At 44.4% G+C, this 27730-nt stretch overlaps 1 protein-coding gene across 4 annotated transcripts in view; it reads left to right on the top strand.

The window, feature by feature from the left end:
- The window catches only part of map3k15 (mitogen-activated protein kinase kinase kinase 15), a 104343-nt gene that overhangs the window by 68604 nt on the left and 8009 nt on the right, over nt 1-27730 (top strand). For 2 of the 4 annotated variants that reach the window (XM_036935024.2, XM_090189096.1), the window contains 20 exons: nt 3539-3678; nt 4252-4275; nt 4387-4464; nt 10613-10806; nt 11792-12067; nt 13673-13843; nt 14025-14137; nt 14416-14575; nt 14980-15130; nt 15256-15363; nt 15482-15531; nt 15643-15738; nt 15849-15936; nt 16107-16240; nt 16973-17100; nt 17242-17372; nt 20244-20349; nt 21404-21561; nt 21750-21933; nt 22258-22381. In XM_036935024.2, coding sequence (XP_036790919.2) covers nt 3539-3678; nt 4252-4275; nt 4387-4464; nt 10613-10806; nt 11792-12067; nt 13673-13843; nt 14025-14137; nt 14416-14575; nt 14980-15130; nt 15256-15363; nt 15482-15531; nt 15643-15738; nt 15849-15936; nt 16107-16240; nt 16973-17100; nt 17242-17372; nt 20244-20349; nt 21404-21561; nt 21750-21933; nt 22258-22343 — 2576 coding nt within the window. In that variant the 3' untranslated portion in view covers nt 22344-22381. Of the gene's footprint in view, nt 1-3538; nt 3679-4251; nt 4276-4386; nt 4465-10612; nt 10807-11791; nt 12068-13672; nt 13844-14024; nt 14138-14415; nt 14576-14979; nt 15131-15255; nt 15364-15481; nt 15532-15642; nt 15739-15848; nt 15937-16106; nt 16241-16972; nt 17101-17241; nt 17373-20243; nt 20350-21403; nt 21562-21749; nt 21934-22257; nt 22382-25460; nt 25639-26134; nt 26253-26427; nt 26485-26640; nt 26827-27730 lie in introns of those variants that run through there. The other 2 variants (XM_036935021.2, XM_090189097.1) reach the window with 2 other exon arrangements.

Below are 27730 nucleotides of genomic sequence, written 5' to 3' on the forward strand. Positions count from 1 at the left end.
CCCACTCCACTAGAGGGATATCTTCAATATCAACTTACCATCCTGAGACAAGGCACTACAATACAGAATACTACACTACCAATACAATACAGACACTACACTACAATACAGACATTACCACTACAATACAGACACTGCCACATAATACAGACACTACCACGACAATACAGACATGACAACTACAATACAGACACTACCACTACAATACAGACACTACCACGACAATACAGACACTACACTACCACAACAATGCTGACACTACACTGCCACTGCAATACAGACACTACACTGCCACTGCAATACAGACACTACACTGCCACTGCAATACAGACACTACAGTGCCACTGCAATACAGACACTACCACTAAAATACAGACACTACCACAACAATATAGACACTACACTACCACTACAATACAGACACTACCACTACAATACAGACACTACACCTCCACTACAATACAGACACAACCACTACAATACAGACACTACCACTACAATACAGACACTACCACTACAATGCAGACACTACCACTACAATACAGACACTACACACCACTAAAATACAGACACTACACTACAATACAGACATTACCACTACAATACAGACACTACCACTACAACACAGACACTACACTACCACTACAATACAGACACTACCACTACAATACAGACACTACACTACCACTGCAATACAGACACTACACTACAAAACAGACACTACCGCTACAATACAGACACGACACTTCCACTACAATGCAGACACTACCACTACAATACAGATACTACACTTCCACTGCAATACAGACACTACCGCTACAATCCAGACACTACAACTATAATACGGAAACTACCACACCATTACAGACATTAGCACTATACTACAGACACTCCACTACCACTACAATACAGACACTACCACTACAATACAGACACTACCACTACAATACAGACACTCCACTACAATATAGACAATACCATTACAATACAGACACTACACTACAATACAGACACGACACTTCCACTGCAATACAGACACTACCGTTACAACACAGACACTGCAACTATAATACAGACACTACCACTACATCACAGACATTAGCACTATACGACAGAGACTACACTACCACTACAATACAGACACTACCACTATAATAATGACACTACACTACCACTACAACACAGACGCTACACTACCAATACAATAGACACTACACTATCACTAAAATACCGACACTAACACTAAAATATAGATACTACAACTAAAATACAGACACTACCACAACCACGGCAATACAGACACTACACTACACTACCACTGCAATACAGACACTGCAATACAGACACTACCACTACAATACAGACACTACCACTACAATACAGACACTACCACTACAAAACAGACACTACCACTACAATACAGACACTACCACTACAATACAGACCCCACCACTACAATACAGACACTACCACAACAATACAGACACTACCACAACAATACAGCCACTACCACAACAATACACACACTACCACTACAATACAGACACTACCACTACAATACAGACACTACCACTACAATACAGACACTACCACTGCAATACAGACACTACCACTGCAATACAGACACAACCACTAAAATACAGACACTACCACTACAATACAGACACGGCAATTCCACTACAAGACACGGCAATTCCACTACAATACAGACACTACCACTACAATACAGACACTACCACTACTATACACACACTACCACAACAATACAGACACTACCACTACAATACAGACACTACCACTACAATTAAGACACTACCACTACAATACAGACACTACACTGCCACTACAATACAGACACTACCACTACAATACAGAAACTAAACTACTACTGCAATACAGACACTACACTTCAACTGCAATACAGACACTGCACTACAATACAGACACAACCACTACAATACAGACACTACCACTACAATACAGACACTACCACTACAATACAGACACTACCACTACAAAACAAACACTACCACAACAATACAGACACTACCACTACAATACAGAAACTACACTACCACTACAATACAGACACTACACCACCACTACAATACATACACTACACTACAATACAGACACGACACTGCCACTACAATACAGACACTACCACTACAATACAGAAACTAAACTACTACTGCAATACAGACACGACACTGCCACTACAATACAGACACTACCACTACAATACAGAAACTAAACTACTACTGCAATACAGACACTACCACTACAATACAGACACTACCACTACAATACAGACACTACCACTACAAAACAAACACTACCACAACAATACAGACACTACCACTACAATACAGAAACTACACTACCACTACAATACAGACACTACACCACCACTACAATACATACACTACACTACAATACAGACACGACACTGCCACTACAATACAGACACTACCACTACAATACAGAAACTAAACTACTACTGCAATACAGACACTACCACTACAATACAGACACTACCACTACAATACAGACACTACCACTACAAAACAAACACTACCACAACAATACAGACACTACCACTACAATACAGAAACTACACTACCACTACAATACAGACACTACACCACCACTACAATACATACACTACACTACAATACAGACACGACACTACCACTACAATACAGACACTACACTACCACTACAGAAGACACTACACTGCCACTAAAATAAAGTCACTACCACTACAATACAGACACTACCACTACAATACAGACACTACAACTATAATACAACTGCTCTACAGACACTACCACTGCAATATAATACAGACACTACCACTACAATACAGACACTACCACTACAATTAAGACACTACCACTACAATACAGAAACTACACTACCACTACAATACAGACACTACACCACCACTACAATACATACACTACACTACAATACAGACACGACACTACCACTACAATACAGACACTACACTACCACTACAGAAGACACTACACTGCCACTAAAATAAAGTCACTACCACTACAATACAGACACTACCACTACAATACAGACACTACAACTATAATACAACTGCTCTACAGACACTACCACTGCAATATAATACAGACACTACCACTACAATACAGACACTACCACTACATTACAGACACTTCCACTACAATACAGACATTACCACTACAATACAGACACTACCACAACAATACAGACACTACCACTACAATACAGACACTACACTACCACTACAATACAGACACTACACTACCACTATAATACAGACACTACACTACCACTATAAAACAGACACTACCACTACAATACAGACATTACCACTACAATACAGACACTACCACTACATTACAGACACTACCACTACAATACAGACATTACCACTACATTACAGACACTTCCACTACAATATAGACACTACCGCTACAATACAGCTATTGTTTCCCTGAACCCTAATCCTCCTCTCCCTTTCCTCTCTCTCTCTCTGCAGACATAGCGGTAGTTGATATGAGTGATGTGTTCCGGCAGCCGTCGTTGTTTTACCATCTGGGTGTCAGAGAGAGCTTCGACATGGCCAACAATGTCATCCTGTACCATGACACTGACCCCGACACCGCTTTGTCACTGAAGGTACACACAAACACAGCGGAATCCAAGCTGGGTAGATACAGATGCCATATTTCAATTCCTCCTGTTGCTGCAGAAAGGCAAAGACTTCTAAAACTTGTAATTTCCACTTTAAAATATCACACTTTATTTGCCCTACCTGAAAATTGCATCAACCCCAACAAAAAAAGAATTGTTCAGAAGGGGATTATTTTCTTGCTCTGTGAAACTGGCTCAAATTAAGATACGGCACCTGTAGGGTGAGTTGGCTGTGAGGTCATAGATGGCATTCCATCCTCTGAACAACATAGCGGACTGGGTTTATTTACAGCCCAGTGTGTGTTCTTTGTCTGTGTGTTTGTCTGTGTGTGTGTCTGTTGTTCGTTGTTCTGCTGCGTGTGTGTGCTTTAGCCACAGTTGCAGTGGACTAGGTGTCAGGCAGCTATTTCCACAGTGATAAAAAGGAATGTTGTTGTAACTGATGTAAGTGTAGGGACCCTTAATGCCAAACAGCACAACTCAACAGATAGTGTGTTGTAGTAGTGTGCAGTCTAACTCTCTCAAATTTATTCTTACAATTATTTCTCTCTTTTGTAGGACATGGTGGCACAGAAAAACACTGTAAGTACCTGCATGAGTACTAAAATACTTCTTCATCTTTAGCCTCTGAACTTTCTCTCTATCTCTGTGTTGTTGTTGTTGTGTTGTTCACTCTGTGTGTCTGTGGAGAAGGCGTCTAGAACACAGACATTAGGGTTCCCCTGGGTTCAGCTCCCTCCAGAGTACAGAGGCTCTGGATTACGCAACAAAGTAGGTACTGCTACAAATTACCCTGAGAGTCTCCTCCGGTTTAACACATGCCTTTGCCATAGAGGGGGGCAGAGTCTCTAGCAACTTAACTCTAACCTCTGATCCAGCTCAACTTAACTCTAACCTCTGATCCAGCTCACCTTAACTCTAACCTCTGATCCAGCTCACCTTAACTCTAACCTCTGATCCAGCTCACCTTAACTCTAACCTCTGATCCAGCTCACCTTAACTCTAACCTCTGATCCAGCTCACCTTAACTCTAACCTCTGACCCAGCTCACCTTAACTCTAACCTCCGACCCAGCTCACCTTAACTCTAACCTCTGATCCAGCTCACCTTAACTCTAACCTCTGATCCAGCTCACCTTAACTCTAACCTCTGATCCAGCTCACCTTAACTCTAACCTCTGATCCAGCTCACCTTAACTCTAACCTCTGACCCAGCTCACCTTAACTCTAACCTCCGACCCAGCTCACCTTAACTCTAACCTCTGATCCAGCTCACCTTAACTCTAACCTCTGACCCAGCTCACCTTAACTCTAACCTCCGACCCAGCTCACCTTAACTCTAACCTCTGACCCAGCTCACCTTAACTCTAACCTCCGACCCAGCTCACCTTAACTCTAACCTCTGATCCAGCTCACCTTAACTCTAACCTCTGATCCAGCTCACCTTAACTCTAACCTCCGACCCAGCTCACCTTAACTCTAACCTCTGACCCAGCTCACCTTAACTCTAACCTCCGACCCAGCTCACCTTAACTCTAACCTCTGATCCAGCTCACCTTAACTCTAACCTCCGACCCAGCTCACCTTAACTCTAACCTCCGACCCAGCTCACCTTAGCCCTAACCTCTGACCCTGCTCTCCCTAACCTCTGACCCTGCTCACCTTAACTCTAACCTCTGACCTTGCTCTCCCTAACCTTTGACCCTGCTCACCTTAACCTCCGACCCTGCTCACCTTAACTCTAACCTCTGACCCAGCTCACCTTAACTCTAACCATTGACCCTGCTCACCCTAACCTCTGACCCTGCTCTCCCTAACCTCTGACCCTGCTCGCCTTAACCTCTGACCTTGCTCACCAGAGTCTGTGTGTGTGTGACCTTACTCACCTCACCTTAGTATCTGCCCCCTAGAAGTGTGTTGGGATGAGAAGGCACGATGACCTGTGTGTGTATGAAGTGCATACCAGAGATATTTATCTCATTCTAAATACATGGCTCTGGAGTATTGTGTTGCACTCTATGAGAGAGTAGTTTATGTGGTTGGGACACAAATACCTGCTTCTTGATTTCAGTGCTGTTGGACTGACTTGTTGTGAACATGTTCAGAGTTTTCCCTTCATCAAGCTGAGCTGTGTGTGTGTGCGTGTGTGTGTGTGTGTGTGTGTGTGTGTGTGTGTGTGTGTGTGTATACAGTGCCTTGCGAAAGTATTCGGCCCCCTTGAACTTTGCGACCTTTTGCCACATTTCAGGCTTCAAACATAAAGATATAAAACTGTATTTTTTTGTGAAGAATCAACAACAAGTGGGACACAATCATGAAGTGGAACGACATTTATTGGATATTTCAAACTTTTTTAACAAATCAATAACTGAAAAATTGGGCGTGCAAAATTATTCAGCCCCCTTAAGTTAATACTTTGTAGCGCCACCTTTTGCTGCGATTACAGCTGTAAGTCGCTTGGGGTATGTCTCTATCAGTTTTGCACATCGAGAGACTGACATTTTTTCCCATTCCTCCTTGCAAAACAGCTCGAGCTCAGTGAGGTTGGATGGAGAGCATTTGTGAACAGCAGTTTTCAGTTCTTTCCACAGATTCTCGATTGGATTCAGGTCTGGACTTTGACTTGGCCATTCTAACACCTGGATATGTTTATTTTTGAACCATTCCATTGTAGACTTTGCTTTATGTTTTAGATCATTGTCTTGTTGGAAGACAAATCTCCGTCCCAGTCTCAGGTCTTTTGCAGACTCCATCAGGTTTTCTTCCAGAATGGTCCTGTATTTGGCTCCATCCATCTTCCCATCAATTTTAACCATCTTCCCTGTCCCTGCTGAAGAAAAGCAGGCGCTTTTAACGGACCTCTGAGACTATCACAGTGCAGGTGCATTTATACGGAGACTTGATTACACACAGGTGGATTGTATTTATCATCATTAGTCATTTAGGTCAACATTGGATCATTCAGAGATCCTCACTGAACTTCTGGAGAGAGTTTGCTGCACTGAAAGTAAAGGGGCTGAATAATTTTGCACGCCCAATTTCTCAGTTTTTGATTTGTTAAAAAAGTTTGAAATATCCAATAAATGTCGTTCCACTTCATGATTGTGTCCCACTTGTTGATTCTTCACAAAAAAAATACAGTTTTATATCTTTATGTTTGAAGCCTGAAATGTGGCAAAAGGTTGCAAAGTTCAAGGGGGCCGAATACTTTCGCAAGGCACTGTATGTGTGTATATGTGTGTGTGTGTGTGTGTGAGAGAGAGAGAGAGACTGTAAACCCCAGATTAAATTTGTAATTTGGGAACGATCCCTGTAAAAAGCACTGGCTCTGACTCCCATCCAAACAGCTACCCGATCTCCAATACACACATAACATCTGAACTTCAACCTTTATGGTGACGATGTGGCGGAGCACGGGCATGTGACTGCCATCACTGTGGAATCATGGGATATGACCTGCTCTCCAGAGTGTTAACGAGGCTAACAGCTGATGACCAAATCAACCTTTCTTGAAAACCTGATATTCATTTCAACAAGACTAACCTGTTTAAATAAAGGTTAAGTAAAAAAATGGACCTCCAAATCTACTGACCCTCTTTCTTCCCTTTCTATATCTGTATCTCTCCCTACCACCCCCTTTCTACATCTCTATCTCTTCCTTCCACCCCCTTTCTATATCTCTATCTCTCCCTACCACCCCCTTTCTATATCTCTCTCTTCCTTCCACCCCCTTTCTATATCTATATCTCTCACTACCACCCCCTTTCTATATCTCTATCTCTCCCTACCACCCCCTTTCTATATCTCTATCTTTCCCTACCACCCCCTTTCTATATCTCTATCTCTCCCTACCACCCCCTTTCTATATCTATATCTCTCACTACCACCCCCTTTCTATATCTCTATCTCTTCCTACCACCCCCTTTCTATATCTCTATCTCTCCCTACCACCCCCTTTCTATATCTCTATCTCTTCATACCACCCCCTTTCTATATCTCTCCCTACTACCCCCTTTCTATATATCTATCTCTCCCTACCACCCCCTTTCTATATCTCTATCTCTTCCTACCACCCCCTTTCTATATCTCTCCCTACCACCCCCTTTCTATATCTCTATATCTCCCTACCACCCCCTTTCTACATCTCTATCTCTCCCTACTCCCCTCCTTTCTCCCTATGCCCCCTCCCTCCTTCCCTCTTTCTATATCTCTATCTCTCCCTACCACCCCCTTTCTATATCTTTATCTCTCCCTACCACCCCCTTTCTATATCTCTATCTCTCCCTACCACCCCCTTTCTATATCTATATCTCTCCCTACCACCCCCTTTCTATATCTCTATCTCTCCCTACCACCCCCTTTCTATATCTATATCTCTCGCTACCACCCCCTTTCTATATCTATATCTCTTCCTACCACCCCCTTTATATGTCTCTATCTCTCCCTACCACCCCCTTTCTATATCTCTATCTCTCCCTACCACCCCCTTTCTATATCTATATCTCTTCCTACCACCCCCTTTCTATATCTCTATCTCTCCCTACCACCCCCTTTCTATATCTATATCTCTCGCTACCACCCCCTTTCTATATCTATATCTCTTCCTACCACCCCCTTTCTATATCTCTATCTCTCCCTACCACCCCCTTTCTATATCTCTATCTCTCCCTACCACCCCTTTCTATATCTCTCCCTACCAACCCCTTTCTATATCTATATATCTTCCTATCACCCCCTTTCTATATCTCTATCTCTCCCTACCACCACCTTTCTAAATCTATATCTCTCCCTACCCCCCTCCTTTCTCCCTATGCCCCCTCCCTCCTTCCCTCTTTCAATATCTCTATCTCTCCCTACCACCCCCTTTCTATATCTTTATCTCTCTCTACCACCCCCTTTCTATATCTCTATCTCTACCTACCACCCCCTTTCTATATCTATATCTCTCCCTACCACCCCCTTTCTATATCTATATGTCTTCCTACCACCCCCTTTCTATGTCTCTATCTCTCCCTACCACCCCCTTTCTATATCTCTATCTCTCCCTACCACCCCCTTTCTATATCTCTATTTTTCCCTACCACCCCCTTTCTATATCTCTATCTCTTCCTACCACCCCCTTTCTATATCTCTATCTCTCCCTACCCCCCTCCTTTCTCCCTATCCCCCCTCCCTCCTTCCCTCTTTCTATATATATATCTCTCCCTACCACCCCCTTTCTATATCTCTATCTCTTCCTACCACCCCCTTTCTATATCTCTATCTCTCCCTACCACCCCCTTTCTATATCTCTATCTCTTCCTACCACCCCCTTTCTATATCTCTCCCTACCACCCCCTTTCTATATCTGTATCTCTCCCGACCACCCCCTTTCTATATCTCTATCTCTTCCTACCACCCCCTTTCTATGTCTCTATCTCTCCCTACCACCCCCTTTCTATATCTCTATCTCTCCCTACCACCCCTTTCTATATCTCTATCTCTCCCTACCACCCCCTTTCTATATCTATATATCTTCCTATCACCCCCTTTCTATATCTCTATCTCTCCCTACCACCCCTTTCTATATCTATATCTCTCCCTACCCCCCTCCTTTCTCCCTATGCCCCTTCCCTCTTTCTATATCTCTATCTCTCCCTACCACCCCCTTTCTATATCTTTATCTCTTCCGACCACCCCCTTTCTATATCTCTATCTCTTCCTACCACCCCCTTTCTATATCTATATCTCTATCTCTACCTACCACCCCCTTTCTATATCTATATCTCTATCTCTTCCTACCACCCCCTTTCTATATCTCTATCTCTCCCTACCACCCCCTTTCTATATCTCTATTTCTCCCTACCACCCCCTTTCTATATCTCTATCTCTTCCTACCACCCCCTTTCTATATCTCTATCTCTCCCTACCCCCCTCCTTTCTCCCTATGCCCCCTCCCTCCTTCCCTCTTTCTATATCTATATCTCTCCCTACCACCCCCTTTCTATATCTCTATCTCTCCCTACCACCCCCTTACTATATCTCTATCTCTCCCTACCACCCCCTTTCTATATCTCTATCTCTTCCTACCACCCCCTTTCTATATATCTATCTCTCTCTACCACCCCCTTTCTATATCTCTCCCTACCACCCCCTTTCTATATCTCTATCTCTCCCTACCCCCCTCCTTTCTCCCTATGCCCCCTCCCTCCTTCCCTCTTTCTATATCTCTATCTCTCCCTACCACCCCCTTTCTATATCTATATCTCTATCTCTCCCTACCACCCCCTTTCTATATCTATATCTCTCTCTTCCTACCACCCCCTTTCTATATCTCTATCTCTCCCTACCCCCCTCCTTTCTCCCTATGCCCCCTCCCTCCTTCCCTCTTTCTATATCTATATCTCTCCCTACCACCCCCTTTCTATATCTCTATCTCTCCCTACCACCCCCTTTCTATATCTCTATCTCTTCCTACCACCCCCTTTCTATATATCTATCTCTCCCTACCACCCCCTTTCTATATCCATATCTCTCCCTACCACCCCCTTTCTATATCTCTCCCTACCACCCCCTTTCTATATCTCTATCTCTCCCTACCCCCCTCCTTTCTCCCTATGCCCCCTCCCTCCTTCCCTCTTTCTATATCTCTATCTCTCCCTACCACCCCCTTTCTATATCTCTATCTCTTCCTACCACCCCCTTTCTATATCTCTATCTCTTCCTACCACCCCCTTCTATATCTCTATCTCTCCCTACCACCCCTTTCTATATCTATATCTCTCCCTACCACCCCCTTTCTATATCTCTATCTCTCCCTACCACCCCCTTTCTATATCTCTATCTCTCCCTACCCCCCCTTTCTATATCTCTATCTCTCCCTACCCCCCTCCTTTCTCCCTATGCCCCCTCCCTCCTTCCCTCTTTCTTTCTGTCTCCAGGCGTCCAGTGGTAACTACTACTTCATCCCTTATGTGCTGACTCCTAACCATGAGTATATGTGTTGTGAGAGCGATGCCCAGAGGAGGGCCAGTGAATACATGCAGCCCAGCTGGGACAGCCTGCTGAGTCCTCTCTGTCTGCCACTCACCGACCGCTTCACCTCACTGCTCAAGGACATCCACGTCACTTCCTGGTAACACACACACAGACACAGACATGCATGCACGCGCATACACACACACACACACACTATTAAACATGATGGAAAGAAGGGCTACTGACCCAAGTTGAACTGGAAATGTAACATAAGACCAAGAGAGAATCCACGCTGGTCTCAGGGCTGGGGCAGAAGAGTCTCAGGGCTGGGGTAGAAGAGTCTCAGGGCTGGGGCAGAAGAGTCTCAGGGCTGGGGTAGAAGAGTCTCAGGGCTGGGGCAGAAGAGTCAGGGCTGGGGTAGAAGAGTCTCAGGGCTGGGGTAGAAGAGTCTCAGGGCTGGGGCAGAAGAGTCTCAGGGCTGGGGCGGAAGAGTCTTAGGGCTGGGGCGGAAGAGTCTCAGGGCTGGGGCAGAAGAGTCTCAGGGCTGGGCAGAATAGTCTCAGGGCTGAGGCAGAAGAGTCTCAGGGCTGGGGTAGAAGAGTCTCAGGGCTGGGGTAGAAGAGTCTCAGGGCTGGGGTAGAAGAGTCTCAGGGCTGGGGTAGAAGAGTCTCAGGGCTGGGGCAGAAGAGTCTCAGGGCTGGGGCAGAAGAGTCTCAGGGCTGGGGCAGAAGAGTCTCAGGGCTGGGGAGGACAGGAGCAGCACTGGAGGCAGGACAGGAGATGGGCCAGAGGTGGGTGGGGCAACATCTGACTGGTAGGAGAGGTGGGAGCATTACAGAAATCAAGTCTCTCCCCCCTTTTTCTCTCTCCCACCCCCTCTCTCTCTCCCCCACCCCCCTCTTTCTCTCTCTCTCCCCTCCCTCTCTCCCCTGCTCTCCCCTGCTCTCTCTCTAACCCCCCTCTCTCACCTCTCTCTCCGCCCTCTTTCTCTTTCCCACGCCCTCTCTCTCTCTTCCCCTCCCTCTCTTTCCCGCTCTCTCTCTTCCCCATCTCTCTCCCCCGCTCTTTCTTTCTCTCTCTCACTCCCCTCCCCCCCTCCCCCGCGTTCTCTCTCTCCCCCTCTCTCCCCTCTCTCTCTGTAGTGCCTCATTTAAGGACACTCTGCTGAATGACATCAGGAAGGCCCGTGATAAGTACCAGGGGGAGGAGCTAGCCAAGGAGCTGTCTCGTATCAAACTGCGCATCGACAACACAGAGGTCCTAACACAGGACATCGTCATGAACCTGCTGTTCTCATACAGAGACATACAGGACTATGATGCCATGGTGAAACTGGTCCAGACTCTGGAGATGCTGCCTACCTGTGACCTGGCCACACAGCCCATGATACAGTTCCACTACGCTTTCGCTCTCAACAGGTAACGCACGCACGCACGCACGCACACACACACACACACACACACACACATGCACACACGAGCGCACGCACAGACACACACACGCACACCTTGCAGTGTCTGAACCTCCGTGTAGATAGGTAGGTCTGTAATATGGTGTATGGCTGCTCCAGAATGTTTCATGATTAACGTCATTATTATCACTATTCACACACACACACACACACACACACACACACACACACACACACACACCTTGCAGTGTCTGAACCTCCATGTAGATAGGTAGGTCTGTAATATGGTGTTCAGCTGCTCCAGAATGTTTCATGATTAACGTCATTGTTATCGTTATTGTCATTTTTTCACACACACAAACTCAAACACATACACGTACACACACACAAACTCAAACACATACACGTACACACACACAAACTCAAACACATACACGTACACACACACAAACTCAAACGCATACACGTACACACACACAAACTCAAATGCATACACGTACACACACAAACTCAAACGCATACACGTACACACACACAAACTCAAACGCATACACGTACACACACACACAAACTTAAACACATACACGTACACACACACGGCTGGTGAGCCTGAAAGGGGAACCGAAGCACTAGGTTCTAGACCGCCAAATAGCTCTAACTGTAAACCACCATGCTTTTGTTTTTATTACATCACTGACTAGACAGAAACATTATGGAGTTGTGATTTATAATGGCCTTTTAATGCTCGTTGCTCAAGTGGTTTGCAGGTCATTTAAACTCTGTAAACTCTTTGGGATCTTGTTCTTCACAGCAGGCCTACTGATCTCTGCCTGTCTGCTACATCCTGTCAGTACAACAATGTGTCTTCATCATCTCCACCAAATGTGATCACAGCATTGCGCTCTCTCTCGTTTCAAACATTTTGGCCTAGCTGTATTTTACAGTCAGCAAGCAAGAGCAAGTTTGCCTCTGTCATGGAATAGGATAGCAGTAAAAAACAACAAGTGACCAACAACTTCTAGACTCATTTTTCCTGGGACTCAACAAGAGTTTAGGAACAGCTGAAAGGCCAGCGGAGGTGCGTTATTGCGCAGGAGAACAGTGAAGATAGATAGTCTAAAGATGTACCTATTTGGAAGCCCACTAGATATGGAGACCGCCATCCACAGGCAAGAGCCAGTTAAAGGCCCATGCAGACATAGCCTTCTGTAGCTATAGCCTACTGCAATAACCATTGTTTACTTTGAAGTTTAACAAGGCTTAGCTATGTGACACAATGGACATCAAGGGTTCAATGCAAATACAGCTTTAGCTTCATATCGGTACGTGAAAGCTGCTCGTTAACATGGAAATATTACTGGCGGTTCCCAGTCCCAAATTAGCATTCATGATATGATCATAGGGTTCAAAAATCTAAATGTTGAAAGTAGGAATGTTTATCTGACAAACACCCAGACCATCTATGTGGGGTTTGTATAGATTGTTTGTATAGCTTGTAAAACCTTTGCATTCCCCTTGGAGATTGGATTAGCAAACAAGGGTGGTCCTCGTGGGCTGCAGTGTGTGCTGCCTTTCTTATTTTTAACTGGAGACCGAACTCTTGTTTATATAGGAGGAACAGCCCGGGGGACAGAGAGCAGGCTCTAGGTGTGATGTTACAGGTGTTACGGTCATGTGACCACCCGGCTCCAGACATGTTCTGCCTGTGTGGACGGATCTACAAGGACATCTTTCTCGATTCTGACTGTAAAGACACCAAGAACAGAGACAACGCCATCCAGTGGTGAGACAAACACACACAGACACAATCAACGCATCCACAAGTTTACCACGACTGAAGCCCAGGGGCCCAAGTGAGCAGACAGGCGGCACTGAGGCACTGTCTCCAAGAAGGGAGCCAAGTAGGCTGTAAATGATCAAAATAAAATTCCTCCCCCTCTCCCCGTCTGTCTTTCTCTCTCTAGGTATAGGAAAGGTTTTGAGCTCCAGCCAACTCTCTACTCTGGTATCAATCTGGCTATTCTGCTCATTGTCGCTGGACAACAGTTTGAGAGTTCCATCGAGCTGAGGAAGATAGGTAAGAACTCTACAGTACACCCTTAAATCCTGCACCGAACCCCTAAACCACTGGGGTTCTCCAAGGATCAATACTCACTTCCCTGTTGTTTAGACTCTCTCTTCATCTCTCTTTCTCTCTCTCTTTCTATCTCTCACTCACTCTCTCAATTCAATTCAAGAGGCTTTAATGGCATGGGAAACATGTTTACATTGCCAAAGCAAGTGAAATAGATAATAAATAAAAGTGAAATATACAATAAAAAAACGCTCTCCTTCTAACCTCTCTCCCCCTCCCAGGTGTAAGGTTAAACAGTCTCCTGGGTCGTAAGGGCTCATTAGAGAAGATGAATAACTACTGGGATGTCGGTCAGTTCTTCACCGTTAGCATGTTGGCTAACGACATCCCAAAAGCTACGCAGGCCGCAGAGAAACTCTTCAAACTCAAACCACCCATCTGGTAAACACACACACTCTCTCCCTCTACCTCTCTTTCTCTCCCTTTTTGTCTTTCTCTCTCTCCATCCCTCTACCTCTCTTTCTCTCCCTCTGTCTTTCTCCCTCTCCATCCCTCTACCTCTCTTTCTCTCCCTCTTTGTCTTTCTCCCTCTCCATCCCTCTACCTCTCTTTCTCTCATTCTTTCTTTCTACCTCTCCATCCCTCTACCTCTCCCTCTCTCCTTCTTTGTCTTTCTCCCTCTCATCCCTCTACCTCTCCTTCTCTCCCTCTTTGTCGTTCTCCCTCTCCATCCCTCTACCTCTCCTTCGCTCCCTCCTCTGTGTGTTAGTTGTGTGTTTATAGTAAAATATTTTAAAAAGAAGGTCCATTTATTCAATTCATTAACATCTCTTTCTCTCTCCTAGGTACTTGCGATCTGTGGTTCAGAACCTGCAGTTGATCCAGAGATTTAAGAAGACAACAGTAGAACACTCTCCCCAGAGAGAGAGGCTCAACTTCTGGATGGACATCATCGTAGAGGCCACTAGAGGAAAAAGCAACGGACTGCGCTTCCCGGTACACAAACACACACGTGCACACGTGCACGCACACACACACACACACACACACACACACACACACACACACACACACTCATACACTCATACACACACCTTTTCTCTCACTGTGTGTGTGTGTAGGTGTTGATCCTAGAGCCTACTAAGGTCTACCAGCCCTCATATGTTTCCATCAACAGCGAGGCGGAGGAGAAGAACGTCTCCATCTGGCACGTCTCCCCTGCTGAAACGGTCAGAACTCCTCTCCTCCTACCCTCTCCCTCTCATCCTCTCCTGATCCTCCTCTACACTCCTCCTCTATCCTGTGTGTTAACCGACCTCGACCTCTGACCTCTCTGTCCATGTCTAGAAAGGGATCCATGAGTGGAACTTCACTGCAACATCCATCAAAGGAATCAGGTATGTGTGTTTATGGTTTTCATGTTCTTGCTCATGTTAACATTAGTGTTTATATGTGGCATGCTTTAAAAACAACCCTCCCCTTCCTGTCTCCCCCTCCTCTCTCCTCAGTATCTCTAAGTTTGATGAGCGCTGTTGTTTCCTGTATGTTCACGACAACTCAGACGACTTCCAGATCTACTTCTCTACTGAAGACCAGTGTGGCCGGTCAGGATCACACCCCAGTCCCATTCTCACTGACAGACATCATACATTCAGCTCAGGTATGTCTTGTTTCTATGTCTGTTGTATTGACACTTTATCTGGTCTGTGTGTAGGTTCTGTTCCATGGTGAAGGAGATGATTTCTGATGGAACAGGAAATGCAGTGGAGCTGGAGGGAGATGGAGACGGAGACACACTGGAGGTCAGTGTTTGTTATATTTGGGTGTGTGGGTGTGTGGAATATGTGTTCCACAATGATCTGTGCTTACCTCTCACTCTATGGTTCAGTACGAGTGAGTGCATATAAATAGGTGTGTGTGTGTGTTTTTATATGTGTTTTTGCACATGTGTGTGCTCGCGCGTGTGTTGCAGTACGAGTATGACATTAACGAGAAGGCGGACCGTGTGGTGCTGGGCCGGGGGACCTATGGAGTGGTGTACGCTGGGAGAGACATGAGCAACCAGGTCCGCATCGCCATTAAAGAGATACCAGAGAGAGACAGCAGGTCAGTGGGTGTGTTCAGCCAGGTCAGTGGGTGTGTTCAGCCAGGTCAGTGGGTTTGTTCAGCCAGGTCAGTGGGTGTGTTCAGCCAGGTCAGTGGGTGTGTTCAGCCAGGTCAGTGGGTGTGTTCAGCCAGGTCAGTGGGTGTGTTCAGCCAGGTCAGTGGATGTGTTCAGCCAGGTCAGTGGGTGTGTTCAGCCAGGTCAGTGGGTGTGTTCAGCCAGGTCAGTGGATGTGTTCAGCCAGGTCAGTGGGTGTGTTCAGCCAGGTCATCGTGATACAAGTCAGTATTCAACGTCCATCCATGTCTGAGGACGTCGGGAGATGACGTAGAAACCAGACACTAGAGGCAACAGTGAGCACTGTTACCTTCAAGTTGGTTTGGGTTTTGCTGGGGTGTTGTGGACGGGGATGGGAGATGGGTGGAAGCATCTGCCTCTGACTACAAAGGTTGTAAGTTTGAATCGAGTGCTAGAAAGTTGTTTTTGAAATGTTTGTTTCAAGGCTATCCCAAACCTTAAGATAACCTTAATAGTTAGTTAGTTAATGCTGAAACTTAACCTTAAACACTTTGTAATTTGACATTTGCAACAACTTCCAAATTTGACGTTTGAGAAACATGGATGAAGTTTTAATTCAGACGCGAGACTGTGAGAGCTTGTTAGTGTGTGTGCGTGCGTCTGTGTTTGTGTGTCTGTGTGTACATGTACGTAACCCTCTTCTCTGTGTGTGTTAGGTACTCCCAACCCCTTCATGAGGAGATAGCCCTGCATAAGTACCTGAAGCACAGGAACATTGTTCAGTACCTGGGCTCAGTCTCAGAGGACGGATACATCAAGATCTTCATGGAGCAAGTCCCTGGAGGTGTCTGTCTGTCTGTCTGTCTGTCTGTCTGTCTGTCTGTCTGTCTCTCTGTCTCTCTGTCTCTCTCTCTCTCTCTCTCCTAACCTGTATGTGCAGGCAGTTTTTATGAGATGCTGCTCTCTAAGTGTGTGTGTATAACAGGCAGCCTGTCAGCGTTGCTGCGGTCAAAGTGGGGTCCGTTGAAGGAGGCAACCATCATCTTCTACACACGACAGATCCTGGAGGGACTCCGCTATCTCCACGAGAACCAGATAGTACACCGTGACATCAAGGTAACCTTACATGGAACCCAAACAGGCTGCGCGCGTGCGCCATCGTGCATAAATATATTTTGTCCCCCCACACCAAACGCCCTCACGACACTCAGGTTAAAATATCAAAACAAACTCTGAACCAATTATATTAATTTGGGGACATGTCGAAAAGCATTAAACATTTATGGCAATTTAGCTAGATAGCTTGTACTTGCTAGCTAATTTGCCCCTATGGGGTGGCAGGGTAGCCTAGTGGTTAGAGCGTTGGGCTAGTAACCGGAAGGTTGCAAGTTCAAATCCCCGAGCTGACAAGGTACAAATCTGTCATTCTGCCCCTAAACAGGCAGTTAACCCACTGTTCCTAGGCCATCATTGAAAATAAGAGTTTGTTCTTAACTGACTTGCCTAGTTAAATAAAGGTAAAATTCAAATTAAATTTAGCTAGCTTGCTATTGCTAGCTAATTTGACCTGGGGTATAAACATTCAGTTGTTATTTACCTGAAATGCACAAGGTCCTCTACTCCGCCAATTAATCCACACATAAAGCGGTCAACCGAATCGTTTATAGTCATCTCTCCTCCTTCCAGGCATTTTCTTCTCTTGACTTTATATTGCGATTGGCAACTTTCATAAATTAGGTGCATTACCGCCACTGACCTCATTCGTCTTTCAGTCACCCACGTGGGTATAACCAATGAGGAGAAAAAGTTAAGTTTGGGTCAGTCACATTAGTCAGGTATTCTGCCACTGTGTACTCTCTGTTTAAGGCCAAATAGCATTCTAGTTGGCTGTTTTTTTATGAATTCTTTCCAATGTGTCAAGTAATTATCTTTTTTGTTTTCTCATGTTTTGGTTGGGTCTAATTGTGGGGCTCTGTGGGGTCAGTTTGTGTTTGTGAACAGAACCCCAGGACCAACTTGTAGGTGATGGCTTTGTTATGGAAGGTTTGGGAATCGCTTCCTTTTAGGTGGTTGTAGAATTTAACGTCTCTTTTCTGGATTTTACATTGTACACAGAGGATATTTTAGCAGAATTCTACATGCAGAGTCTCAATTTGGTGTTTGTCCCATTTTGTGAATTCTTGGTTGGTGAGCGGACCCCAGACCTCACAACCATGAAGGGCAATGGGCTCTATAACTGATTTCAAGTATTTTTTTGCCATTTTTATGTCAAATTTGATGTTCCTTTTGATGGCATAGAAGGCCCTTCTTGCCTTGTCTCTCAGATCGTTCACAGCTTTGTGGAAGTTACCTGTGGTGCAGATGTTTAGGCTGAGGTATGTATCATTTTTTTGTGTGCTCTAGGGCAACGGTGTCTAGATGGAATTTGTATTCGTGGACCTTTTTTGGAACACCATTATTTTTGTCTTACTGCGATTTACTGTCAGGGCCAAGGTCTGACAGAATCTGTGCAGAAGATCTAGGTGCTGCTGTAGGCCCTCCTTGGTTGGGGACAGAAGCACCAGATCATCAGCAAACAGTAGATATGTGACTTCAGATTCTAGTAGGGTGAGGCCGGCTGCTGCAGACTGTTCTAGTGCCCTCGCCAATTCGTTGATATATATGTTGAAGAGGGTGGAGTTTAAATTAAGCTGCATCCCTGACTCAACCCCGGCCCTGTGGAAAGAAATGTGTGTGCTTTTTTAACCGCACTTGTTGTTTGTGTACATTGATTTTATAATGTTGTATGTTATTCCCCAACACCACTTTCATCAATTTGTATAGCAGACCCTCATGCCAAATTGAGTCAAAAGCTTTTTTGAAATCAACAAAGCATGAGAAGACTTTACCTTTGTTTCGGTTTGTTTGTTTGTCAATTAGGGTGAATACGTGGTCTGTCGTACGGTAATTTGGTAAAAAGCCAATTTGACATTTGCTCAGCACATTGCTTTCGCTGAGGAAATGTACGACTCTGCTGTTAATGATAACGCAGAGGATTTTCCTAAGTTTGCTGTTGACGCATATGCCATGGTAGTTATTGGGGCGATCAGTCTTGGTTCTAAATATTGGGGAATATGCCAGGAGCTGAGGAGGATATTAAAGAGTTTAAGTATAACCAATTGGAATTTGTGGTCTGTATATTTTATAATTTAATTTAGGATACCATCAACCCCACAGGCCTTTTTGGGTTGAAGGGTTTGTCCTGTAGTTCATTCAATGTAATTGGAGAATCCAGTGGGTTCTGGTAGTCTTTAATATTTGATTCTAAGATTTCTATTTGATCATGTATATGTTATTGCTGTTTGTTCTTTGTTACAGAGCCAAAAAGATTGGAGAAGTGGTTTATCCATACATCTCCATTTTGGATGGATAACTCTTCGTGTTGTTGTTTGTTTAGAGTTTTCCAATTTTCCCAGAAGTGGTTAGATTCTATGAATTCTTCAATTACATTGAGCTGATTTCTGACGTGCTGTTCCGTAGTGTATTTCTGTATTGTTTTAGTGATTAACCATAGTGAAGGCATAGGCCCAGGTTTTCTGAATCTCTATGTTTTTGGTTGGATAGGTTTCTCAATGTCTTTTTAGGTTTGCATTCTTCATCAAACCATTTGTCATTGTTGTTAATTTTCTTAGGTTGTCTGCTTGACATTTTTAGATTTGATTGGGAAGCTGAGAGGTCAAATATACTGTTTAGGTTTTCACCATTACAGTGAAACATTTTGTCCAGGAGATTGTCTAGAAGGGATTACATTTGTTGTTGCCTAATAGGTTTTTGGTAGATTTCCACACTACTTTCCTTCAATCTGTAGCATTTCTAAATATTATTCAGTTCCTTTGGCCTTGATGCCTCATGATTGCACATATCTCTCGCTCTCTCTCTTCCTCTCTCTCCCTGCCTCTCTCTCTCTTTCTCTCTCTCGCTGTCTCTTTCTCTCACTGTCTCTCTCAGGGGGATAATGTATTAGTTAATACCTACAGTGGAGTTCTGAAGATATCAGACTTTGGGACGTCTAAAAGGCTTGCGGGGGTCAACCCCTGCACCGAGACCTTCACTGGTATGACACACACACAATATTGTTTTCTGTGGCAACTCCTCTGCAACCTAGTATATTTTCTCAACTGTTGTTTTATATATCTAACAAATAAACTGTTTCTTTTTAATCTCCAAATATCATAAACGTTATCAGTAATAGTAACTTGAAAGTATCCAACATCCAACGTTCAGTCCACGACTGTCTAGTCTTGCCTGGATCTCAAAATGTCAAATGACCCTCGAAATGTCAAGAGCCACTTTCAGCCTCTATAGAAACACACTCATACACACATTGACAGCTGGCTGCTCCTCACTCGCTCAATCTCACATGCATGCGCCCACGCACAAACAACACACACACATCCAAGTTTTAGTTTGGTTGTTGCCATGATGCGTCGCTCCAGGGAGTGGATGAAATCTCTCAGGAGACAGATGATCTGTCCTACACACACACACACACACACACACACACACACACACACAGAGAGAGAGAGTTAGTTAATTAGCCAGAGGGGATTAAGGACTACGAGTGTGTTTCTCTTTCATTACTCTCTCGTCATCTATCCCTAATTATTGTCCTTTACTTTCCACTCTCTCTCCCGTCTTTCTCTCTCTCCCGTCTTTCTCTCTCTCCCTCTTTCTCTCTCTCCCTTTCTGACCAACACCTCTCTCCCTCTTTCTTTCTCTCTCTCCCTCTTTCTCTCTCTCCCTTTCTGACCAACACCTCTCTCTCCTGTCTTTCTCTCTCTCCCTTTCTGACCAACACCTCTCTCCCTCTTTCTTTCTCTCTCTCCCTTTCTGACCAACACCGCTCTCTCTCCCATCTTTCTCTCTCTCCCTTTCTGACCAACACCTCTCTCCCTCTTTCTTTCTCTCTCTCCCTCTTTCTCTCTCTCCCTTTCTGACCAACACCTCTCTCCCTCTTTCTTTCTCTCTCTCCCTTTCTGACCAACACCTCTCTCCCTCTTTCTCTCTCTCCCTCTCTGACCAACACCTCTCTCCCTCTCTCTCCCTACACATGAATTTGTTATCAACATGGAATGTTGTTATGAATGTGTGTGTTGTGTCCTATCTAGGCACCCTGCAGTACATGGCTCCAGAGATCATAGACAAGGGTCCTCGGGGTTACGGAGCTCCAGCTGACATCTGGTCTCTGGGCTGCACCATCATAGAGATGGCTACTGGGAAACCCCCCTTCCACGAGCTGGGAGAGCCACAGGCTGCTATGTTTAAGGTGTGTTTGGTTTGATGTGCTCCAAGACTATGTGACTGGTTCAAACCGGTGTCTCCTGCATGTTATAAGGCTTTGTTAGCCAGCTCAGCTACAGCCTGAAGTGAAGGCATCAAGTGAATGTGATTCATCAGACCACCTGTTACACTTTACATCCAGCTCAGTGTTTGTTTGTGTGCGTGCGTGTGTAGGTGGGGATGTTTAAGATCCACCCAGAGATCCCAGAGTCGTTGTCGTTGGAGGCCAAGTCGTTTATCCTGCGTTGTTTTGAGCCTGACCCTAATAAGAGGGCTACCGCCTCAGACCTGCTCAAAGATATCTTCGTACGACACAATGTCAAGGGAAAGAAGAGCAAAATCGCCTTCAAGCCATCAGGTAGGACTGTTCAGCATTGTGTGTGTGTGTGTGTGTGTGGGAGAGGGGGGGGGGGGGGGGGGGGGGGGGGGTGCGCTAATAAATTAATGGGTGATTTAACCGTTTAATCCACTCAGATTGTTTCCATGACATCACTGAAATGCTGCAGCTCATACAAATCACAACACACAGAGACATACTGTGTACACACACACACACAAACTGGCAGACATGATAATGTAATTGAGGTTGTGTTAATGGTCCCTTTCTCTCCTGTTAACGGTCTCTTTCTCTCCTGTTAACGGTCTCTTTCTCTCCTGTCTACTCCTGGGATCTTTATGCCAGTGTGGCAAGGTTTGTTCCCAGTTAACATTTTTGTTGTTTGTACAGAAATAGAAACGCAACATGTAAAGTGTTGGTCCCATGTTTGATGAGATGAAATAAAAATAAAAATGCACAAATTTGTTAACATCCCTGTCAGTGAGCATTTTTCCTTTGCCAAGATAATCCATCCACCTGACAGGTGTGGCATATCAAGAAGCTGAAACCTGTTACGGCGGCACACCTCTTCAACATCCTATGAAATTGCATAGCGCCAAATTCAAATGACAGTATTATAAATATTTAACTTTCATTAAAATATACGTGTAGTACATCAAAATAAAACTTAAATTCTTGTTAATCCAGCCGCTGAGTCCGATTTCAAAAAGGCTTTAAGGTGAAAGCTCACCATGCGATTATCTGAGGACAGCGCTCGCATGACAAATAATTTTTCAACCAGGCACTTGCTACACGAAAGTCAGAAATAGCGATATAATATATGCCTTACCTTTGAAGATCTTCTTCTGTTGGCACTCCAAAAGGTCCTAGTTACATTACAAATGGTCCTTTTGTTCGATAAAGTCCTTTTTTATATCCATAAAAACTCTGTTTAGCTGTTTCCCTCCACCAGTTTCCCTCCATCAAAATGCATACAAAATTAATTACGTTACTAATAAACTTATCCAAACAACGTTTATAATCAAACCTTAGGTACCCTAATACGTAAATAAACGATAAAATTTAAGACGGAGAATCGTTATTGTCTTTACCGGAGATAAACAAAAAGAACGCGCTCTCATCCATGCGCATGGAAACACTACAGCCCAAATGGGAGCCACTTAGAAAAACTACAACTTCTACCTAATTTTTGCAAAAACCAGCCTGTAACTCTTTCTAAAGACTGTTGACATCTAGTGGAAGCCCTAGGAACTACAATCCGGGAGGATTTTGCCTTGTAATAAAAGTGACAGCCATTGAATACAGTGGTAGGATGAGGGAGTGTGGTTTGTCCTCAGGGTTTCGCCTGCCATTTCAGTTCTGTTATACTCACAGACATTATTTTAACAGTTTTAGAAACTTGTGTTTCTATCCAAATGTGTTTTCTATCCAAATCGACCAATTATATGCATATCCTAGCTTCTGGGCCTGAGTAACAGGCAGTTTACTTTGGGCACGCTTTTCATCTGGACGTGAAATTACTGCCCCCTAGCCCAAAGAGGTTTTAAACACCATGATCCTTACGCAGGTGAACCTTGTGCTGGGGACAATTAAAAAGGCCACTTTAAAATGTGCAATTTTGTCACACAACACAATGCCACAGATGTCTCAAGGTTTGAAGGAGCGTGTAATTGGCAGAGCTGTTACCAGATAATTTAATGTTAGTTTCTCTTTCATAAGAGTTTCAACTGTACGGGGCAGATGTCAGACAGAGGTGTATAGCGTTGTGTGGGCGAGCGGTTTGCTGATGTCAATGTTGTGAACAGAGTGTCCCATAGTGGCGGTGGAGTTTTGGTATGGGCAAGCATAAGCTATGGACAACGAACACAATTGCATTTTATCGATGTCAATTTGAATGCACAGAGATACCGTGGCGAGGTCCTGAGGCCCATTGTCGTGCCATTCATCCACCGCCATCACCTCAAGTTTCAGCATGATAATGCACGGCCCCATGTCGCAAGGATCTGTACACAATTCCTGGAAGCTGAAAATATCCCAGTTCATCCAAGGCCTGCACACTGTTGAAAAAAGTCCTGCACTCTGTTGAAAAAATGAATAGACCCTAAACTGAGGCTTGAATGCAAAATTAAGATGTTTATTGAAGCATTGTACAAGAAAGCGCATAAGTGAAAGGTGAAACAAAACACAAACATTTGGGCCTCAGGTCATCATCAGTTTAAATGTGTCTCGCTGCATGAGGCAAATGGTGGTTACACCAGATACTGACTGGTTTTCTGATCCACGCCCCACCAACAGATGCATATCTGTATTCTCAGTCATGTGAAATCTATAGATTAGGGCCTAATGAATTTATTCCAATTGACCCAAATGTAACTCAGTAAAATCTTTGAAATTGTTGCATTTTATATTTTTGTTCAGTGTGTGTGTGTGTGTGTGTGTGTGTGTGTATAGCATGTGTGACTATGTCTGTCTGTGGTCGTGTCTACATGTGTCTGTGATCATGTTGCTACCTATCTGTTTCTGCTAAAGCATAGTCCTGTCTGCACATTTTTGTTCCAGCCCAACAATATCACACCTGAGTAGTTAAACTCGGTGTGATAGTGTTGGTATGGTACAAAAATGTGTCGGCTCGGAAAGACTTGAAAATCCCTGCTAGTATGTCCTTATCATTGCCAAGAGGTCTGAATCATATCTCTATCGCAACAGTTGCCATGGGAATGTGCCCAGAAGCAGTAGCTAAAGCTAGCTGATAGCTAAACAATATACAGTGGGGCAAAAAAGTATTTAGTCAGCCACCAATTGTGCAAGTTCTCCCACTTAAAAAGATGAGAGGCCTGTCATTTTCATCATAGGTACACTTCAACTATGACAGACAAATTGAGAAAAAAAATCCAGAAAATCACATTGTAGGATTTTTAATGAGTTTCTTTGCGAATTATGGTGGAAAATAAGTATTTGGTCAATAACAAAAGTTTATCTCAATACTTTGTTATATACCCTTTGTTGGCAATGACAGAGGTCAAACGTTTTCTGTAAGTCTTCACAAGGTTTTCACACACTGTTGATTTCTTCAAACCAAGCTGCTTACCTATAGCAGATTCAGTCTTCCCAGCCTGGTGCAGGTCTACAATTTTGTTTCTGGTGTCCTTTGACAGCTCTTTGGTCTTGGCCATAGTGGATTTTGGAGTGTGACTGTTTGAGGTTGTGGACAGGTGTCTTTTATACTGATAACAAGTTCAAACAGGTGCCATTAATACAGGTAACGAGTGGAGGACAGAGGAGCCTCTTAAAGAAGAAGTTACAGGTCTGTGAGAGCCAGAAATCTTGCTTGTTTGTAGGTGACCAAATACTTATTTTCCACCATAATTTGCAAATAAATTCATTAAAAATCCTACAATGTGATTTTCTGGATTTTTTTTCCTCATTTTGTCTGATATAGTTGTACTGTAAGTAGCTAGTTAACTAAAAACGCTAGCTAACCAGTTCTCTTGATTAAGGGGGTTCTCTTACACTGTGTGTGTGTTTGTGTGCGTGTGTGTGTTGGCCAGACTACATCCGCAGTGTTTCGCTGCCGGTGCAGTTACAGTGTGAGGCCACCGGGAGCAGCAGCAGCGAACCCGGCTCAGTGAGTCCAGACTGCGACTCCAAACAGGATGTCTTCTTTCAGAAGAACAAACGATCAGGGTCAGAGAACCTGCTCAAACCACCCAGCAACAACTACCTAAGGTACACACACCTCTACACCTGAAGTGTGTGTGTGTGTGTGTGTGTGTGTGTGTGTGTGTGTGTGTGTGTGTGTGTGTGTGTGTGTGTGTGTGTGTGTGTGTGTGCGTGTGCGTGTGCCAGGTGGTCATAGCTGATCCTGCTCTAATGCCTTTTACAGCATCCGTCTAATGCCTTGTGGTGACTTTTACAACCTCCAGAACACACACACTCAGTGTGCCATGCAGCCAGGAAACCTTTGTATGTGTAAACACAACTGAAGTCACACTGGGGTTACACACACACCAACACACACACACAATTACCTCATACCCCTGCACACTGTAAATAGCCAAGTTATCATTACTTCTGTTATTATTATTATCATTTTTTTTTTTATCTCTGCGCTGTTAGTCTACATGTGTTGCTTACAAAGATGTGACAAATACCAACACACACACATTTTCCAACAGTAGAATAGGGTGTCATTATTCTATGTGAATGTCATTGTATTGGTCAGTGTACCGGATGATGGGTCAGTGTCAGAGGACCGTAGCTCTCCTGCGTCTCTAGAAGACAGAGATGGAGGGCTCTTCCTGCTGAAGAAGGACAGCGAGAGGAGAGCCATCCTCTACAAGGTGTGTGTGTGTGTGTGTGTGTGTGTGTGTGTGTGTGTGTGTGTGTGTGTGTGTGTGTGTGTGTGTGTGTGTGTGTGTGTGTGTGTGTGTGTGTGTGTGTGTGTGTGTGTGTGTGTGTGTGTGTACTAAAATATTCAAAGAGGGTTAATTCATTAACATCTCTCTACTCTACAAGGTCCTGAACGAGGACCAGGACAAAGTAATCTCCAACCTCCTGGAGAACCACATACAGGTGTGTGCGTGTTTATATGTGAGAGAGAGAAAATAAATAAAATTGTGAATTGATTAAAGAAAGAGCAACCAGATATTGCCACAATCATCTAGTTATTTCTCCCTCTGTGTGCGTGTGTGTGTTTGGTGTGTGTATGTTTGGTGTGTGTGTTTGTAGGGCAGTGAGGAGCTGCAGCTCTCTGTGGACCACATTAAACAGATCATCTGTATCCTGAGAGATTTCATCCACTCCCCGGAGCGACGCGTCATGGCAACAACCATCTCCAAACTCAAACTGGACCTAGACTTCGACTCCACATCCATCAACCAGATACAACTGGTTCTTTTTGGCTTCCAGGATTCAGTGAGAACACACACACACGTGCACACATACAGTCCATTCGGGAAAGTGTTCAGATCCCTTGACTTTTTCCACATTTTGTTACGTTACAGCCCTATTCTAAAATGGATTAAATCGTTGTTCCCCCTCATCAATCTACACACAATACCCCATAATGGCAAAGCAAAAAGGTTTTTCTTAAAAAAAATAATTAAGTATAACATTTACATAAGTTTTCAGACCCTTTACTCAGTACTTTGTTAAAGCACCTTTGTCAATGAGTCTTCTTGGGTATGATGCTACAAGCTTAGCACACCTGTTTTTGTGGAGTTTCTCCTATTCTTCTCTGCAGATACCTTCAAGCTCTGTCAAGTTGGATGGGGAGCGTTGCTGCACAGCTATTTTCAGATCTCTCTAGAGATGTTCGATAAAGTCCGGGCTCTGGCTGGGCCACTCAAGGACATTCAGAAGATTGTCCCGAAGCCACTCCTGCGTTGATTTGGCTGTGTACTTCGGGTTGTTGTCCTGTTGGAAGGTGAATCTTTGCCTCAGACTGAGGTTCTGAGCCTCTGGAGCAGGTTTTTCATCAAGGATCTCTTTGTACTTTACTCTGTTCTTTTTTCCCTCGATCCGGACTAGTCTCCTAGTCCCTGCTGCTGAAAAACATCCCCACAGCATGATGCTGCCCCCATGCTTCACCGTAGGGATGGTGCCAGGTTTCCTCTAGACGTGACACTTGGTATTCAGGCCAAATAGTTCCATCTTGGTTTCTTCAGAACAGATCATATTTTTTCTCATGGCCTGAGAGTCCTTTAGGTGCTTTTTGGCAAACTCCAAGCAGGCTGTCATATGCCTTTTACTGAGAAGTGGCTTCCGTCTGGCTACTCTACCATAAAGGCCTGATTGGAGGAGTGCTGTAGAGATGGTT

The sequence above is a fragment of the Oncorhynchus mykiss genome, chromosome 11, assembly GCF_057628025.1.
Source record: "Oncorhynchus mykiss isolate SJ-2025 chromosome 11, ASM5762802v1, whole genome shotgun sequence".
Lineage (NCBI taxonomy): Eukaryota > Metazoa > Chordata > Actinopteri > Salmoniformes > Salmonidae > Oncorhynchus > Oncorhynchus mykiss.